We start from the raw sequence: 19,946 nt of genomic DNA, 5'->3' as shown, positions 1-19,946 counted from the left end.
CAAACTGGATTACTCAGTTTTACATTGAAACTTCATGCAAACATTTGCCAGAAGGACTCTTACTTATGATGCTCAGCATACATCCTACTTCCCATTTGTTTTCAAATAAGCCAGACTACTCAGATGGAGGAGAAGTTTTCCGTAGCAATAGTAACTACATAGAAAAAAATCTCCTTCTCCTCCTCCTTTACAGGTTTCCTGTCATTCTAGATATTTGATTTACCCAATTCCACAGGAAATGAAGCCCCAAATAACAAGCATTTACAGCTTAGATCATTTTCAAGATTGTTTACTCTGTAAATATCCAAACAACTTTTTTTTTTTTTAAATATGCAAGTAACAAACTCAAACCATCTCTGCCCAGTAGGGAAAATACTGCTAAAGAAGCTGTGCAGGGCTAGCCACTCCTTCAGCCTCTGTGTATTTGAAAGCATTTCATTTCTGGGTTTTGAACTTAAACAGAAGCCCAGAAAATCAATTATTCAACATACAACAATTCAGCAAAGTTCAACACAGCTCTTCTCTTAAATGAAATGAAGAAAACATCCTTCAGCTCATAAAAAGCACTAAGGATCATGGAAACAGGAACGATGTTTTTGAAGTTGATCTTTATTTTAGTTAAAGTTGTTTAACCTGAGGGAGAGCATCTTTCTAAACAATTGACCTCAATCTCCAAACTTAAAGACTGATCCACTCTTGTATGACTTTTTTTTTTTTTTTGGTGTATTGAGTAAGAATAGACCCACCAGATTCCAGGTTTTCAGATATTCAGAAATAAACCATTTCTCAAAAACCAAAACCAAACCAACTAGTATTTCTTCAGTAATATTTTTCAGAAATACTACAGACAGGTTTTAAAGACTATGATTTTACAAGATTTTTCCAGAGGACTAATTGCTGTTATTAGCCATGTGTACACATGGCTGCTCGAAGCTCATACAAGGACTTGCAGCTATATGGAGTATTTATGTCCCTACACACTCAGCACGCAGGATGTGCTCAGCTGCACAGCTGTGACTGCTTTACTGTTGCTGTGTACTTCACAGCAACTCTAGACGCTGTGTGAAGAGGGAGCTGTGGGATGGACTAGCTTTGAAATTCAGACATACCTTTTTCCAAAAGAGTTTGCTCAGTGGCATAGGAGTGGATGATGCTTTCTCCTTCGTCACCTCTTTGGGGGCTTCAGTGGCTGTTGCCTGCTGCTGGGCTGCAGGCTCGGGGGCTTTTGTATTCTGCTTAGCTGTCTGCAGCTCTTGAGAGGAAGGGACATTTTTGTCTGATTTCACAGAGCTAACAGGCTGCTGTTCAGTGCTCTAGAAATAAACAAACACACAGGCTGTTGGAAATGTGAATGACAAGATAATCACAGCGTGTTTAAGCATCACCTGATTTAAGTGGTAAGTGCACAACAGGCTGCCAGTGCGCTGGACACAAAAAGCAGTAAGGTGCAGCTTATGAGCTGGCTTTGCCCTGTCTTGAACAGAGGAAACAAATTACAGAGCAACCCATCCTCCATAATAGAGATGATTAATTGATAAAGAAATTAAAACAGTCTTTGAAACTGAAAATGACAGTGAGAATAATCATCCTTTGATGGCATTATTCATTCAGATAACTTGAATCACCCTACTCACTTTGGTGTTAGTTGTCTGTTGGGTCTCCTTTGCAGCCTGGAGGGAAACAAAACAGACAAGTCTGACAATTTCAGCACTCAGTTACACAGTTCAGGAATTTTTTTTTTTTTTTTTTTTTTAATTTTTAGTGAATGTTTGTGGAAGTCTTGGCTCCTGCAGCCATGGAAACTGATCCCTGACAGAGGCAAGGCTGCCTGTAGGGACTGCCAGCCCCTGTCCTACCTGCAGCAACGCTGCAGCCTTGCACCGAATCATTTCATGCTCATTCTACTGTGCTTGCAGTCCTCAGCTTGTTCTCTAAAAAGAAAACTATTTCTACATATGCGTTTTCAGTCTCTTTAGGTAAGACATGACACAGGGTTTTAAGACATTAGCAGAGATTTTTCTAAGCTCTGTGTGTCTTCAGTGCACACATACAAGCCAGAGCCAGGTCTTTTCCACCAAGGGAGCTGCACGCCTGCCACGGATGTGCTAATGTCAGCCTTTGGAGCAGTCAGCTCTGCTCTCCAGGCTGCACAGACAGACGACTGCCTGGGAACGACGGGCACAGAACAGCAGCAGCTTTGTAACTTAGAAGCAGGAGTTGCAGCACTGCAAAGAAGAGCTCTGCAGGTGCAGTAGGGTTGTTTAGTCCATCCATTTATACTTTTCTCAATTAGGTGTAATTTATTTTTCTTTAAAAATTAATTCATGCTCACAGGTCCCTTTCATCAAAATGCATAAAGCCAGGAGGAATACAGTTTGTTAAAGTCATTTCTGGCCAGTAGTACATACAAGTACCTATTAACCCTGACATCCATCTTCACTTATACTGAAGTATCTGTACAGTAAAAAATAAGTTTTGTATGAAAGGGCAGCAGCAAGCCCCAGACACAGGTAAATGTCAGCCCAGCCCACTGGGTTTTGGCAGCCTGCTACACTCTTTGCAGCCTTCTTAAAAGAATAGGTGAGAAATATTTTGCAGGAGCCAAGAACTTCTTTTTGTGGTTAGCTCTAAGGATCAGGATCTAGAACAACTGGTAAAAAGCAATGTAAATGCCACAAGCTAGCTTCAGTGCTAATGCTGAAAATAAGTGATTAACTCTCTTCTTCCCAGTCAAAAGTCAGTATAGTTACACTACAAAACTGGCATGCAATGCAAGGCAAACATACCTGGATGGGAATAAAAGCATGGACACAGCCCCAGCTGTGAAATCCCATCAAAACTCTGAAGTCGAATTGCCAAATCCTATTGCATCAGCTTTGTAATGAATGTATATTAGGATGCATACATTGTTTGCAAACGATATTTACAAGCTGTAAGTATTTATGTAAACAGGAGACTGAGAAACAATGCTTTTGGTAACCTAGGAGTCCATCTCTTCTTAACTAAGATAAGTGCGGTTCGGAAGACTTGAGAGACAGAACTTCCAGAAGAACCTGTGAAGTGCCTAAAATTAATGAGAAAGACTACATATACTTAAATAAAATGATTGTTTCAAACAAACCAATTAATTCCCTATTCATCTAGTTAACACACAAGCCATTTCAAAGATATAAGCAGAACTTGTTTTTAAACTAGAGGTGACAATGTCAGGGCTTGCCTGTCCCATCTGTGCTCTGATTTCTGATTTGAATTTTCACTTTCAATCAGCCTTACAAGCTAACTTAACACCATTTTAATCCATCATGCTTATTCCTAATGTCACAAATTATGTCCCAGTCGTTTCTGTATTGTGTGTGGAAAGAAAGTTGTGTAAATAAAATAGAGGTTTTATAAGACAAGTTTTATTACTACAAAATATTAGCGCTGTTGCTTTTCTTAAAGATAACAGCTTTCATTCCAGACCCAGATATAAAAAAAACCTCTATCAAAGTCTAAAGGAAAAAGTCATCTCTCCCTAGAATTTCTCAAGATTGAAATGTTTTAAAGAGAGGCTAGCACCTTAAAAATGATAACTGGTTATGTTTTTACCTAGAAGCAAGCCCTAATGAACAATGAACAAATAAATTTGTTTTCATTTAATATATTTAAAATACAATCAATGTAGTAGATACTTTAACTTTCCAAGTAGTTGGCAAGAATTGTAGTATTAATGCATTGGGAAGTTTATTCCTTCAGTGAAAAGCAGATGATAGTTTTAATTTCCAAAACGAGAGGACAGTGGAAAGAACATTGTTGTTTTGGAAGTGTTAAAGAATTCCCTTGGCCTTGTGCTCAAATATAACTGTCAATTATAAAGCCCCCTACTCACCAAAAACTCCCTGTGGGTGTTTTGAATGAGCATTAAATATTAATTACTTTACTCCCCCGGTGAAAGGGGCTCTGCTTCTCCATTCTTTGGGCTAAACAGCCTCAATTCTCTGCTTCCCTACCACAGAACATCATGGCATATTATCCTCTTCAGAAAAAAAATAGAAATGCCCATATATGGGCCTTGAGACAAAAGCTGGTGAAATGTTTTCAGCAATTTATTAAAAATAAAAATTAAAACCACTTGCATGAAAAGTGTGCTCTTTCAACATTTTTAAATTATCCTTGAAAACAAAGCTTTTTGCATTCAAACTAAAATTAGATATTAAATTTTATGTTTCAAGTGAAAGGTAACTATTTGTGAAGGAAAGTTCTTATTCCTTCCCTGTGTCATATCAGTTATGTCCCCATTCATCAAATCACTAATTTCAACCACATGACTGTGCATATTAAGTCAACATGAAACTTAAAGCCTTAATTATAGTTGGGCTGAGCTCTTAAACCTTCCCTACAGGAGATGTAAAGGAGATGTACATATCTGCACAGTTCATTGTTTGTCAGTACCTTTTATTTTTATTTTAAGAGACTAATGAAGCTTAGCAGGTGTTAGTAAGCATAACCTGTGCAGCATGAAGCTCGGCAGGTTAGAGGAATTGTTTCAGAATCCTGAATTCACAGATGGTACAACAACAAGTGAAACATTGCACACTAAGCTTGTTTCTATAATGCGCGTCTCGAAAATGCTCACATTGTTGGTTTTCAGAGCCCTGCACAGCACAGCTGGCCAGACTGAGTTCAGTTACCAATTAAATTCCACTCTGTGACAGGAACCATCTGTTACTGCTCAGGGTTCTGCTCTTTCTAGGGTTTCATACAGACCTTATGCCTAAAGAGTTTGCTAAAAGTACTGTGTCCTAGCTTGGGACTCTCTGCCTTCTTTTTCTTGGCTCCTTTAGTCTGGGATTCTGGCACCGTCTTCGGAGCAGGTTGCCCACCATGGCCTTTTTCTGCTTTTGATCCCTTTTGTACAACATCATTTGAAGTTCAGTACTTGTTACAGAACTTGTATAGTTTGTTCACGAAAAAAATTCAAACACTCATACTTTGTTTTCAAAACAAACATTTCCTTTTTGCTCTGGACATTCCCCTCCCCCCCCTCCCCCCCCAAATTACTCAGTGCAACAAGTAGTGAATGAAAAATAAAAGCTATGGTAATCCACTTGACTCAAAGTTAAATCAATTTGCCCAAATATTCATTAAATTTAAGCTTCGGTATTATTTTATTTTTATAAGTAATCAACTGAATTTGGGGTTATTTGTAAACTGGGCAGATAATATCACTTTGAATATACCTTTTAAACTTTTTCCCCCCAGTTTTATAGGGGCTTTAAAGTGTTTTACATAATGAAGTATTTATGAAGAACACAGTATGAATATTCATGATGTGCTACATAAAAATATTACAAATCTGCATTAATACACAAAATTAGCTAGAAATAAAAGTATCAGAAATATTAATGGTATACTGATATTAAGGGTGTTGAATTGGAAAGCACCATTTCTCTTTTACTCCATTCCAAGCGCCTACAAAAAAACCCACTGATTTTGGGAGTCAATACCCATTGAAATTAGAGACAGGACCTCTAAGCGCCTCATTGAAAAATGCATTACAAAGGGCTAAGTATCAACGAAAAACATTGACATTGATGTCTATATGGAAAAAGTAATATCAGGTTATTTTAAACTAGTGGTAGCAGACAACCTGCAGCTCAATGCAGATTAAATTACCCTGCATCAAGCAGAAGTGGGTCTTTTCAATTACATGACTTTTCTACAAGTCTTGGGAAAGAAATTGAGTAATGTTTTTAAAAAAATGTTCTATTTAACTTTTCACAACATTAGAAAATAATCTTTAAAAAGCCAAGAACCTCCTCAAAACATCATTGTTCAGTGTTGTCTTTTTCCCCCCCTCCCCAAAATCTTCAACACAACCCTCTGCAAGGTTGTGTATTAGTGCAGAAAAAAAAGATTAAGTTTTACTGTTATGAATAATGGCTTTTTTTTCCCTCCGTCCTTCCCCATCACTTTCATAATTTTCAATAAAAAAATGGAGGACAAAAACATATCGAAAGTTGCTTAACTGAGCTTCAACATCCAAACAAGTTAACACAGGAGTCTGCACTATGGTAACAGCCTCGTACATATGCCCACAATATATGACTAATCACAAATACAGGGTAGCATTCTTCCCTCTACAGTGTTTCAGTGTCAGGTTTTAAAGATGATGTATTTGTGATTACTTAGGACAAAGTAGGACGTAATATTCTTGTTATTTAATTCTTGGATATAATATTCTATTGTTACTTGCTAGTATGCAGGACTTCATCCTGATTCCCGTAACATTTTCCTTAGGCTATTTAGTTCCTGATTTAATTAAGAATCATCTATAGGCCTATTTATCTATCTATCTATATATTTAAATCATTTTAATTATTTTTAAATGAAAGATGAAGTGTTCACACTCAGGAGAGCTTCCAAAGAAGTTGACAAAAATTCCAGGAACCACAGAAACAAGTGACCCAAACTCCAAAGAAACAAATTGGCCTATAATATCTATAATATAAAGCATCAAGCATTGTGGCTGACTACAATGAACAGGATAGGAGGAAAGGTCCAAAACACAGAACATAACACTTCTGAGCACGTTAAGCTGAGATCTTGGTTTCAAGATTGTAAGAAGCATCTAATGTCACTGAATGAAGCAGAATGCCATGTACTATGGAGAGGCTGCGGCCAGTCGCATCAGAATTGGCTGTACTTCCCTGCTGTAGTGCAGCGTTCCCACATGTACAGTGTCATAACTGTCAGAAGCAGTTACGGAAGGCTCAAATAGGTGGTCTGGAGCAGATCTGATCCAAATGAATGCCATGTTGGTTAGTATAAACTTGCAAAGGATCGATTAATCCCAGGATGTCTGACTCAGCTCAGTATTATTTATTATGTAGGCTAAACTCCTGTGTTTACACGGATGAAGTGACAATCATTAAGGGTGTGCCCATGCTGCTGAAAACATAAATGTCTCTAACCAGCAGATTAAAGCCAGGGGCACCGCTGATGACAGCATATTGCTGCATAGACAGCAGGTTTTCTGCATCAGGCTGAACTCGGTGATACTGCACATTTCTGCATTTCACCAGGAGGGAGGGTGCTGCCGTGCTTTGCTGAGCTGTTTCTCAGAATTACAAGAACACTTGTCAGTCCTCTTAGCCATGGGAGAACACAAAACAAGTAGGTGCATAGGCAGCCAAAATGAAAGCATGACCAGGATTTAAATACCTAGTGGTCCCAGTGCCAACCAACCTATCCAAAAGCTGGCACTTGGTAAAGGCTCAGCCTGAATGAGGCAGAAAGCCACACTTGAGAACACGACTGTTGAAGACAGAAGTTATTTTTTCAGGGGGGAATTGACCATTATTTCATTATACATATCAGCTATAAATTTTGCAAATTTTCTATGGCTGTTGACATTTTAACTACTTTAGTGTATTTTTATTGAATATAGTGAAAACTCAATTGTTTGTGTCAGGAAAGCAGTAGTGAAGATAAAGAATTTCTTTGTAAAAAAACAACTCCCATTAACCTGTATTCAAAAAGTTTGCATATCCTGCTAGTCATCTGGATTTGTTTACCCTCACAGGTGTGATAGCAAACCAAACCCAAACAGCATATTTGTTTCCAAATTACGATACGCCTGCACCAGTTACCTGTTATAGAAGCACACGATAAATTATGCAAACTGTACTGAACAGCTGGATTTTTCAGAATGTGTTGAAAGAGATACAAACCTCACTAAAACAGTGCAATTTGATAACTACCTTTTCTGGACATCTTAAAGATCAGCCCTGATTAACAGCTTCCAGAATTGAGCTAAAAGCATTGAATGTACTTACAAAGTCCTGTAAAAAATATTCACCATTTTAGTACCACACTATGCGAAGATTGAATAGGACAAAGGATAAAAATGGGATAGAAAACAAATGTTGATGCAAGTAGTGAGTTTTGTTACCTAATAGAAATAACTTATTTTTAGGGATTTGTTCTTTGTGTTATTTAAAATTTTATCACAAACGTTGCAAGAGAAAAAGAAACATTTTAGTTCTAGTTATAGCAACATCTAATTTGGGAGTTCCCAGTCATTGAGACAGTCAGTGACATGCCTGTAGGCTAATGAAACACTGAAGGAGGAGAAGGCAGCTTAATACAGATCATCTGGCAAACTCCTGCTTCTGTTGAAGCAATTACAAGCTTTGGCACTAGCTTAACAATGGGAAAGAAGGGAGAAGGAAAATACTTTAAACACCTACATTTTTCCATTTTAAAAGATTATGTTTTCACCTTCATTAAAAAAAAAAACACCTCTGCCCACCCCTTCTCCCCAGCCCACTAGCTCTAACTGTAGCATGGTACAAACAAGGGTGCTTCAGCCAGAAGAATCCCAGAGAGGAAGCACTGGGACCTCCCTTCTGCTTCCCACTGCTCCTTATTGATTTCAACACAAAGATGATCCTCCCCATCTTCCCACACCCGGAGATGCGGGGCAGGATAGCTATCCTGCCCCTGCCCAAATAACCCAGGAGCTGCTGTAGGCAGGAGGCCTCACATGTCCTTCCTGCAGTGCTGCAGATGTACAAAGAGGTAACGGAGATGACCACATGCATTACAGGATGCAGAGAACGATACACTTTGCTCAGCTCTATGAGAAAACGGAGCTTTTGTGGGCTCAGGAGGGTTTCACTGCAAGGACTTGGACTCTTCAGATCAAGGGCAAGTCAGAGTAACAGCCAAAATCATTACCAGGTCATTAACTTCACAGAAATGCTACAAATCTGATCTTAACTGCACCATATGATCTGAGGAATCACACTGTTCATACTCATCTTCCTTTCAAATTTATTCAGAAGGAAAATATTTTAAATTGTGACTGCAAATGATATTATCAGTAGGGGAAGAGGCAATACAATGAAGAATAAATACCTGTGTTAAAAAACAGTGACCGGTAACGGAACAAGGAATTTGCCTACCTTGTCTTCAGGTTCACTTTTGGTTTCAGCTTTGCTTGGTGAGACCTTAAATATATTTGAGGAAAAAACACCACAAAAAACAGTCATACCCAACTCAATCTTTCAAAAGATCTGAAAGTTCATCTGTTTGAAACTAGCAGGTTTTTCCCCCCCAGCACAGAGGTGAAAGTACTTTTTTTTTCCTCTCACATATGAGAAAATTTCTAAGACAAATATTTCTTAAGAGTAACTTAAAGGCAGTGGCAAAGATGAAAAATATCTGGAGTAAAAGTGTTACTGAAGATTCTACAACCAAAAATCCATAAAAATGAACTTCAAGATTTTACAAATCAAAATTTAAACATGCAAAAAATATTTAAGACAGCTGAATACCTACAGGTTTACAAGTACTTGTGGAGCAGAGGAAGTTCTCAGAGTCAGTCATCATTTTATCAAAACTGCAACGTACCTACGTCTCTCTATCATCTCCTGCCATTCTCTAAAACATCTATTTGGCTTCATTATTCCTCAGTGTTCATGACAGAGAGCACATTACATTTAGCTAAGCACATCCACAAGGGGTTTTTACAAGCACTCATTTTGAGCCATAGCCTTAAGACGTAGAGGAAAGCAATGGCTTACCAGCGTTTTAAAGAAACTCATGACGGAGTGGTTGTCCACTGCAGCAGCTGCCCGGGGGCTGTCTTGGTTTACCTCTGCCCTTGCAGGTTGCTCAGCAGTGAGACTGTTGACACTTGCCAAGTCCTGCCGTAGGTCTCTTCGGTTGCAGTCATCTATCTCCTAGAAGGAAAAAAAAAAAAATGGGGCAGTTTCCTCAGTCCCAGCTTGCTTGATTTCCAGTGGAATGCAAAAGTAACATTTGTGACTTGCATTATGTTGCTCAGTCACAACCCTAATTCCAACCATATTTCTCCAGCCTACGTATTCAGAACAATTGAGCATTTATACATCTCTTTCCCCTCTTTTCTAATATATTCAGCATTTGCTGTTGATTGGAGGAACATTGTTCTGAGCTACCAAGTATAACAAACACAAGTGAAGTTGCACACAGCATCCTAAACAACACTGCTTTTCTCTTTTCAAGGCTGAACTTGTGAATAGGAACAAACACTGAGATTTTTAGCCTTTGATGGCTCGCTCAGTGTCTGATTGTACCATACAAAGATTGCTTCCGACACCCTATTATTCTGCAACTCCAGAAATAATTTATCTAGTAAATACCAACATGGTATAGGTTAAAAGGAAAAAAAAAAAAAAAACAAGCAACAACACAAAGTAATTCTTCTGAGACAGATAGAGTTGTCTCCTCTGCTCCTGGAATTACATTCACCAGAGCCCCAAAATAATTTCCCAGTGCTCAAGCACTCACATGTATGCAATATTCTTAAAGATTACTTAATTTCTATTTAGAAACCTAGACAAGGGTCTGTTTTATTTTTATTTATTTATTTTTAAAACAAACAACATTTAGACCAGTTTTGGAGAGCTTGGCACCTCTTTGCACTATTTTTTTCTGCCATTCTGGACACTTTTGCTTTCAGCCCGTGCAGGTAAAGCCAACACAAACTTTTTGCAGGAGAGAACAGCTTGAGACAAATTCTCATGTCCAGTTCAATATTTCCTCTTAAAGAGCACTACACATAATTATTAATATCCAAGTCTTATCAACAACGCTCTTCCCTTTTGTTTATCTGTTTGTATTATAACTGACAGATCCAGTCCTGCATTTATCATAGCAGTGAAGTGTGGTGACCTTGGTAGGAAAATTGAGACTTTACTGAATGGACCATCGTAGTAGTGCCGTATTTCTCCAGAACTTATCTTCAGCTAAACTGAAGCACACATCTGCTCAGTTAGGAAGCAGTGACTAGAGGAGCAGATTTTAGGACACTAGATGCCCCGATGACTGCTTTCCCTGTACCAAGGAATTTAAAAGCAGTATTCATATAGGATTTTTAAAGAACCTATATTTCTATAGGTCACTGAAGGAAGGAGAATAAACACATATAAATGAGTTAAAACTTCAGAGGGCTAATTTGGCATCAGGAAAGATGAGCGTGGAGTGACCAGTCTCAATGCAGCATTTAAGGAGTTAAACACACGTTTGACTTGCAAGAACAGAATTCTGTTTAGTTCTCCACCCACCATTTTCCAAATTTACCCATGAAGAAACACAGCACAGTAGTTCAGAAGGTTTCAACAGGCTATTTAGGAGTTGCTCGCAAGGTTCTAACACACCACTTTGTCCAGCTGCCAGCTACAGGCCCGAGCCGTTCCAAGAACAATATGTCCCATGCAGAACACACGCGGCCACACCAGCTCCAGCAGCCCTTCCTCCGGGGATGCCATCTAAAGAGCTTTGGTTCTATGAAAAATGCTGGCTCTATTTCAGATATTAAATGGGCAACAGAAGCACAAGGCAAGGGATCGAAGAAGCAAAAAGCAGAATATATATTGCTAAACAAAATTTCATTAACAAGGTACTTGATGCTATCAAAGAAAAATAAATTATTTTCACAAACGTACAAACCCTGCTGAGGTGCATGCTGTTTAGGAGGAAGGGCTCTTTTTGCTAGACACTATAGCAAACAGCTATTATTAGCAGCAGATACCACCTGGAACAGTTGCAGAGGTGACAGTCACCATGACTGGCAGCACTAGAAATGCATCTCCTGCTACTGCCGCACTTCCCAGATGTGGCAGCTATTGCAAACCATGCAGAGCTTCAAGCACAACGCCATCCAAAAATCCCTGCAGGCTTGCAGAACACAAACGGGCCATGTAGTGACCCATGGCACAAGGAGCCCCTACTCCAGAATTCCCAGGCCAAGACTGCTGCTCCACAGACAGACCTGGACTTTGATAGATACTGTGATCCATCCTGTGCTTTCATAGGAATACTACTGTAGGAAGGAATACAGGCTCAGGCCTTCAGCATAAAAATCAAGCAGAGATAGTGCAAAGTCCTACAATACCACATTTTCTAAGCCACAGCCAAATAACCACAAAAACCTCTGCACTGTGTAATATGCTGTGCAAAGTCCCAAAGGCAAATAATAATGAAAGAAAACTCTAGAAATAACAGAAGAAAGTCAACTTTAGAAGTTAACAGTTCCTGTGTAAATGCTCAATTCATTGCTTTGGGGAGCCAAATTTGGGGGTAATAAACACCTTAAATACTTATACTGTAGCTTTAGTTCAGTCATTAGAAAAACATATCAAAAGAATATATTCCTGCCAGCACTTTTGTTTGTATGAATCATGGCTCAGTGAAACATTTCAGGCATATAATTTATCTTTTCTTTGGCTTACATAGTAAATGCTTCATGAATTCATGAATTCTGTCCTTGTTTTAATTATGCTGTCTTCTGAATGTAGTTTTGTAGACCACAAAAATAAAGAGTGGTTCACCAAACACAGAATGTTTGTGCAGCTCGAGCTACAACTGTGGAGTCTCTCTCTTACTTACCAGCAATGTTATTTGTTATGTGCTGGCACTCAATTCAGGGAAACTTTCCTTTAGCTTTTACAGATACTATAAGCCATAATCCACCAAAAAAAAAAAAAAAAAGACAGTTGGCAGCAATATCTGGATTTTTAGCATGATTATTTGGTAACTGTTTGAAGTTACTACAGTAACAGCAATTAAATTAGATTTGGTCATTCCTCCATCCTACATGAGAATGAACAACTTTAGAGGAAACAGAAGGCAACTGTGCTGCAAGGCAGAGCCACAGCCTTTGTTTTAGGAACAGAGTTAAGATCTGGCAACATGTCAGAAGTGTTTTGCTGCTCTATCTTTCCCAGAAAAGGTCCTTATCAACTCTCCCCCATCCCCAACACATATTCCTTTGTATATTTGAGGAATGAAAGACAAAACTTATAGACAGAAAACTTTAGGATAAGGTTAAAATTTAACTCTATGTTGTTATATAGTTTTGTGACTCATTTACACTAACTTAAACCCTGATTTTGTGAGCTCTCAAACATTTCCAATACTCCAGCTTTAAGCATGCATGTGAAAGATGTACAGACACTTTTGTTAAGTGTGACACCTGTGCTCAAGCAGGCACCAGGCATAAAAAAGCTGCTGTATGTGCTAAGATCGTGCAAATACTTACACATATCAAACACCCCACAGCTGAATAGTGCTTGGGATTTCCTTCTATCCCCATTAGAAGTTCAGCATATGAATAAGATGAAGAACAGAACAGAATTCAAAATGAATCAAATTTAGATGTTATTGATATAAAAATTTGGGTCTGAACGAATAGTGCTTCTAATATTTGTCTGGACTAGCAAAAAGAGTTTTGATTTTCTTGTTCTGCCCCATCCCTTGACAGACACTTATTACAAACACTTGCTTGAACTTTTCAAACATCACTATTTGCTACCAGCAGATGTTTAGCTCAGACTTCTGATTAAAGTTAGTTTAGATTGTTATTTCATTAGAGAAAGTTTCATGCTGTAGTACTTCCGGAGCATGAACCATGACATTTCACAGTCTGTAGTTCACAATCACAGCAAAATTGGAAATTATGAATTTTACATTTGGTTATAAAAGTAACTATTCTTGTGAGCCACAGGCAAAATTTATTCTTTTTTTTTTTTTTTATTAGTCAGTAATATCTGTGGGGAGTTTATAAAGCTGAAAAACTTTAGTTTATAGCTGCAAATAGATGTGGCAGTAACGCACTGAATAGGTTACTCATTCTGAATTATTGACCCAGTTCTGTTTCTGTAGTGAAACACTCGGTATTCTGCTAGGTTGAGGCTATAGATTCTTTAAAGGCACATATATAGCAGAGAGACTGGTGATGGGTGCCTCCTTTGAAATGCAGGGGTCAAAAGCGTAACGTTTAAGTCTTACAAACTAATTTGCAAAAATACTGCAATAAGTTTATACAACTAGCAAAATCTTCAATTTTGAGGAGACAAAATAGGAACAACAAAGAATAGAAATTGAAGACACCTTTGGGGATAACCTGCAGCATTGTCAGTACAAGCAGTGAGCTCACCTCAAATGTTCAACACTATTAAAAGCATTAGTGATTATGCAGCAAATGTTGTTTAAAAGCCTGAACTAAGCTAATAAAAACAATTCTCATTAGAATGGCACTTACACACACATTCTGATAGGGAGGCCATGAAACTATTTCTTTCCTCCTGTTCCTGATATTGGACAGGGCTTGAGCTAGATCACCAGGTAGTTTGGCTGACACTATTCCAGTGAGACTAGTAGGAGTTATGCCACTTATTCACAATCCAGGGGATGAACATTTTCAGTGGTTGCTGAAAATGAATCCTCCAGTGCATTTACTGATATTAGACTCTACAGGAGGTATAAAAATCTTATCCTACTGTCCTTAAAAAATAGATTTTTGTTTTGGGTATGCATCTGGGCTGAAGCGAAACTTTACTATAGTCAATGAACTATACCAGTGACAGATCTGACAATTGAGATGTTACACTCCTCTATTCTAGTAACATAGGACTACTGTGGACTTGGATTAGTTCTGACAAGTTGGTTTTGATGACAATAGAATAAATAAGGAAGAAGTTGAATAAAATCTCTCCTCTATTACTACCTGCCATTCTGCTTTAGACAAAATGCTAGCGTTAGGGCTACAAAGTGGCTACTACTAAAAGCAGCAACAAATTTCCATGGTGCTTAACAAGCCACACTGAATTCATGCCTATTTTCAGGTCCTTTCTTTGACTAGCAAGCTCTCTCAGATAGGTTATTCTATATTGCATTCTCCTCCTGTAAAAATCAGTTCTAAAGACTGCATTTGTTTGACTAAGTCACAATGAGCACAAAAATTGTTACTGTATATTATTCCTTTTGCTGGTATGTGCGGGATGCAACAAGCAGCTATTGTTCAAGAAGAGTGACCATCTTACACTAATTTATTTAAACCATCCAGTATCAAACTCCAAGCTCATCAAGCACAAGAAACAATTTTGCTTTCAGGTAATTTTGCCTTCATTTGTAGCTGGCGGCTGTTCACTATTAAGACTATTGGAGCACAAACACAGCTACCTTGTCTACACCTTTCACAGCAATGCAAAAGAACTGAAACCCTCAGCCAGGTGCCAGCACTGAGCCATGGAGCAGGCATCAGAGCTGCTATTGCTCTGCCATGGGTTCTTCTCCCAGCCACCCCTCCAGGGGTTACCTACAATAATTTTAAGAGCAACACCAATTCACTCACTGAGCCACCACAGCATCAGCTTGTCCTGTGCTACAATTATTATTCCTAGGAGGTGTCATTAAGTGTGACATGGAAATTCCTATCCCAGCACTTGCCTTCCCCGGTGGGATGCCATTTGAAGTTCTCTGTGATCCGGTGGCTTCCTGCACAGCACTGCACCCGTCAGGAGCGTCTGAAGCCCTCGTTTCCTTCTGGGTGGGAGTCTGCTCTTGGCTCCTTTCCTTCCCCTTCTCCAGTTTGAAGATCTTGTCAAAAAAGTTTACTTGTTTTGGCTTCAGTGCGGCTGCAGCCTCTCCCTCAGGTGTCCCAGGTGCCGCTAGGCCGCTGTGGTGAGGCACTGGTGCTGACTGGGCCTGGGCCAGGATTTTATGGGCGCCAGGCTCTGGCGCAGCTGCCGCGGGCAAGGCCACGCTGTCACTCAGTGCTTTGTTCACGTCGGGCGCCTCCGAGCTGAGATCAAGCTTCGCGGATCCAACTGATGAGTCTGACGCTGGGTCTTCAGTACGCCCTGGTACAGACCATGAAAACGCGAAGACAGAGCGGGATTTAGCAGATGGCAAGGCCCTGCTGGCAGTGCTCCCAGCAGCCTCCCCACCCGCAGCGCCGGCGCTCTGCTCCTTTGTCTTCGGGGAAGAAGCGGCCGCATTATCCCGCGCAACACTTGCCTTCGCATCAACTGCAAACAAGCATAAAACAGCAATTATCCCACACAGCAAAGTTATATGGGTTGTACAATTAACTGCGGTCACTTCGCTCCTTAATAAACTAAATAGTTCAGAACGTGGAGCCCCAGGGAGGACCACACACAGTGTGGCTTGTTTCAGGACCCCGTTGTTTTCCTGCACTTAACACGAGCTGCAGCTCATCAATTGGACCTGCCCATCTGATTTTCCTTCCTCTGTCATTCCTCATTGATGCTGGCGCAAATTGTGTTCTACGCAGCCCCTGCTCAGCTGTGTCAGGTCGTGGCTGAGGTTTTGGAGCGCTCAGCCTGGCGGGTGTGCTAGAAGAAAAAAAAAACAGCCCTGATGCCTTCAGCATTTTAACCAAGTGGACTGGGTGATTTCATTTCATCTGAGAATATGTTACTTTCCAATTAAAGACATTATATGTGAAAGCATCAATAAAACTTAAGACAGTTTTACATTAATATTACACTTGCCTTTGTCAAAGCTAGACATAAATAAAGACTAGAGACAGAGAGGACTGATTTTGTTTCCTGGATTGCCAAATTCCCCAAGGCCTGTGCAGTCACAACATATTTCATTCATTTTTCCAACGCTGTTGCCTTGCTGCCTACTCTCTATAGTGCAGTTTCTACTTTTTCCCTCTATTTTCTCTAAGTTAGTTTAAGCCTGATTTGAATAGTTACAAATCACATTTGAGCAAGGCCTTTTGTCCTTTTGTTTTTGACTTTTTTCACCCACAAGCAATATGGCTCTATCACATTTCTCTCCTAAACAAACAAAAAAATCTCGCAAGTAATTCCTGCTTGTGGCCTCACATAGCCATTACACTTTAGATTTAAAAAGTCTTTCATCTTAGAAGTATATTTTATAATTTATTTTACAATGGCACTTTAGTAAGACAGTTAAGGTAAATATTCCTAATACTGTATGTGCAGATGGGAACAGTAGGCTCTTGCTTTATAGAAGACAAAAGGAGGACAAAAAATGAGAAAAAAATCCCTTATTACTGCTTTGTGTATGGGAAGCCAAATCAGACAGCTTATGTGGTATGAAACCCCTGAAAACAAGAATCTTGTACAGAGGTAAATCTTACATTTTCAGCTTCTATTCTCTGCTTTGGCTGGAATATGTATTTGTTTTCCCTGTCATTAACCACCACATATTTCACGCATAAATTTAGGTCTACTTAATTATAGCTGTGCTAAACTGTCAGTCTCAAACTGACTTGCTAAATTTCAATTTAAAAATTGTTAGTTTCAGTGTAAAATAGAAAATCATTTCAAATAATTGTAATTGTCTTTAGTCAATATTATGCCATTTGCAGTTTACTGTAACGGAAATGAAACGCTAGTTGCCAATAAAACTTGACTAAAATGCTTGTCTTCCACAGTACACACTTTCAGCATTGTTTCATTTCTAAAATTCCTTTTCAATATAAGGAAAACTGAACAGATTAATTACAGCTTCTAAGACTACTAGTTAGCTTTTCACAGCAGAATTACACTAACATTCTGATCCTCCCCACCAAGGATTTTGCATAACAGACAGCAGCAGGCACAGTACAACATATGTCCTTATCCATTTCATGCTCTCCTCCTGTGGCTGTGCTCAGGGCTCCTGGCCACATCTTTGTGCAGAACAAGAGCAGAGCCCACATCCACAAGCACTGCCCAGTTCCCATCAGCAAGCATCCAGGGACTGGAAGTCCCTGCTGGATTCCTTGGTCACAGCCCAGGGTTTGTCCCACCTATCAGGAGGTGGGGGCTTCCAAAAAAAAAAAAAGGAGAAGAAAGAAGATGTACTGTGTGCTGGCATGCCAGCATTTACGTCAAGTGAATTTACTGAAATACTCTCCAGCAGCAGGAGCAACAGCTGACAAAGCAAGGCCTGCTGCTGCAAGATTCATAACTGAAGCCGGCACTTCACCAGCCACCAGGAGGGCTGCCTCTCAGCTTCTCTGCTTCCAACATTTTAAGTCTGACATTTGCTTTCTTATTGTTTTTTGTGCATATGCAAGCATGCAGAGGGGCCAAAGCACCTCAGTACATCATGTTCTGTCCAGGTAAATACATTTTCATTTCTTTGTGCACTCTAATAGAGAAAATTTCTTTCCCTGGATTCTTTGTTACTATTCATGTAAGAAAATGACTCATGCTGGCAAGACTCCTTTGCCACTAATATTCTTCTACAATATTCCATGAACACCTATTTCAACATAACGACATGCAAAGAAAAGGTACAAATAATTAGCTATTTTACCACCACTGTATCTGTCAGTGCCACTAGGCGTCAGTTATAGTTTCCTAAGCCTCATGTAGTACTATGAAAAAATAACTGAAGCACTGACTTCTAATTATAGTTGGAAACTTGGGAAGGAAGTAAAGAAGCAAGCCCTTCCCCAGCTAAAGTAGAAAAAAACATCCACTGGAAAATAATTGTAATAAATGCTGAACTTCTGTTTTATGTAATAGATTAAAAATGAAGTACAGAAAAACTGTCTTTAGTATAAAAATAGACATATAAGCTCATCATTAAGAAAACCAACTAAACAAAAAGTAGCTCATGAACCTATCAAACTCCTTTTATCTCTAATTATCATGGAAGGAATGAAAGACCTGGAAAATATCACTGGCATGAGCTCTGCAGCATGTCTTTTGTGTCAAAACAGTTCAAACAGTTTCAGGGAAAGTCTGCTCAGACACCAGGCAAGGCAGATCCTACCACCAGAGAGGAGACATTCATGTGGTGGGCTGAACAGAAGGATTTGACTCATGCCATATTCTCAGCAAACTGTGGAGGAGAAAGTTTTTGAAATCACATTGTTTGGATGAAAACGTTGCAGTTTTGACAACGTTTTTCAACCCCTCAACACTTCCATTTCAGCCTCTTTTCATTTCCACAAAGGGTTTCATTTTTAACCAAGTTTTTACTATTGCCTGTAAATGCACAGTGTCCACAAGATTTGGGAACATCTTCACAGATGCCTCTTTCCAACTGATTTCTCCCAATTAGCTGATTGAAGCTTAACCCACCTCTTAGCAAGGTCACTGGCACTTGAACTCAAATCCCGACCGCTTGTTCCTCTCAGTTGTTTCTATTCTAGAGCACTTTAAACCTCTGTACCCCCCCCCCAGGAGGCTCCCACTATCCCATTTATCTGTCAGAGCCTTGATAATAAAAGCACACCATTTGTTGCATTCATTCATATATAGACAGCCATAAGCCAGACTTGAAAGTATTTTTTTTTTTTTTTTAAACAGAAGTACCATTCTTTTCCAAATTACTCTGCAAGAGGCAGTTAGGAATAAAAGCAAAGTCTCCAATATTCTAGGCCAGTTCTGCAAGTGGATCAAAGCTGTTCACTCTGAATAAGATTAATAACAGCTCTGAAACTAAAATCAACACACAATTTGCAGCACTGCTGTGAGATTACATTTCGTACCACTACTACACAAGCATTTTGCTGTCAAGTGTTTATCAACAGATAACCACACTACAGGTTTATCCTTCTTTCCCTTTACTTCAGCGAGATATGTAAAAAAAAAAGCAGCACTTAAGCTGCAAAGTCCAACTTGAGTAAGGACACCCTGGAGGTAAGGATATTTTTCTGAAATTTGCTAGATTTGACATATAATTTTTTGATCAAAAAACTGTGCAGCAACTCATTTTTAGCTGCTGAATGAGGTAGAGCTTTCATTGCCAAGGTCCTCACATAGATGTCTCTTGCTGTGGAATTACTACTGTTGTGTAGAACATGCCATAAACTAAATGCTATGAGAAGATGTTTTCTGCTATTTTTGCTTTGGACAACAGAAAAAAAATCCATCTAGCGTTTGCATGGGAGACATTTCCCCCCCCGCCCCAAAAAAAAAAAAAAAAACACCAAAAAACCACTGTTGTGATGAGACTACATGAATTTTCAGAAGCATTAGAGTTCCAAATATAAGACTTTCCCCCCTTTCTTAAAAGGAAAAATACATTAATATTCTTTTGCAATCTTTCTTGTCCCATGTAAATAATGTTGACAACATATATGCCCTAAGAAAAATAATTTCACAAAGTTAAATAACATTGACATTTACCTAACAGATTTA

At 39.1% G+C, this 19,946-nt stretch overlaps 1 protein-coding gene across 8 annotated transcripts in view; it reads right to left on the bottom strand.

Annotated features, from left to right (window-relative positions):
* BCAS1 (brain enriched myelin associated protein 1) overlaps positions 1–19,946 on the bottom strand; it is a 212,120-nt gene that overhangs the window by 19,855 nt on the left and 172,319 nt on the right. For 5 of the 8 annotated variants that reach the window (XM_050714069.1, XM_035548453.2, XM_035548460.2 and 2 more), the window contains exons 4-9: positions 15,259–15,839; positions 9,570–9,728; positions 8,949–8,993; positions 4,747–4,887; positions 1,635–1,670; positions 1,110–1,313 (exon numbers count right to left, since the gene is read on the bottom strand). In XM_050714069.1, the coding sequence (XP_050570026.1) occupies positions 1,110–1,313; positions 1,635–1,670; positions 4,747–4,887; positions 8,949–8,993; positions 9,570–9,728; positions 15,259–15,839 (1,166 nt within the window). The remainder of the gene's footprint in view (positions 1–1,109; positions 1,314–1,634; positions 1,671–4,746; positions 4,888–8,948; positions 8,994–9,569; positions 9,729–15,258; positions 15,840–19,946) is intronic. The other 3 variants (XM_035548457.2, XM_035548458.2, XM_035548459.2) reach the window with 1 other exon arrangement.

The sequence above is a fragment of the Cygnus atratus genome, chromosome 16 (assembly GCF_013377495.2).
Source record: "Cygnus atratus isolate AKBS03 ecotype Queensland, Australia chromosome 16, CAtr_DNAZoo_HiC_assembly, whole genome shotgun sequence".
NCBI lineage: Eukaryota > Metazoa > Chordata > Aves > Anseriformes > Anatidae > Cygnus > Cygnus atratus.
The sequence above is the reverse complement of the archived record's forward strand: the minus strand, read 5'-3'. Positions and strand labels throughout refer to the sequence as shown.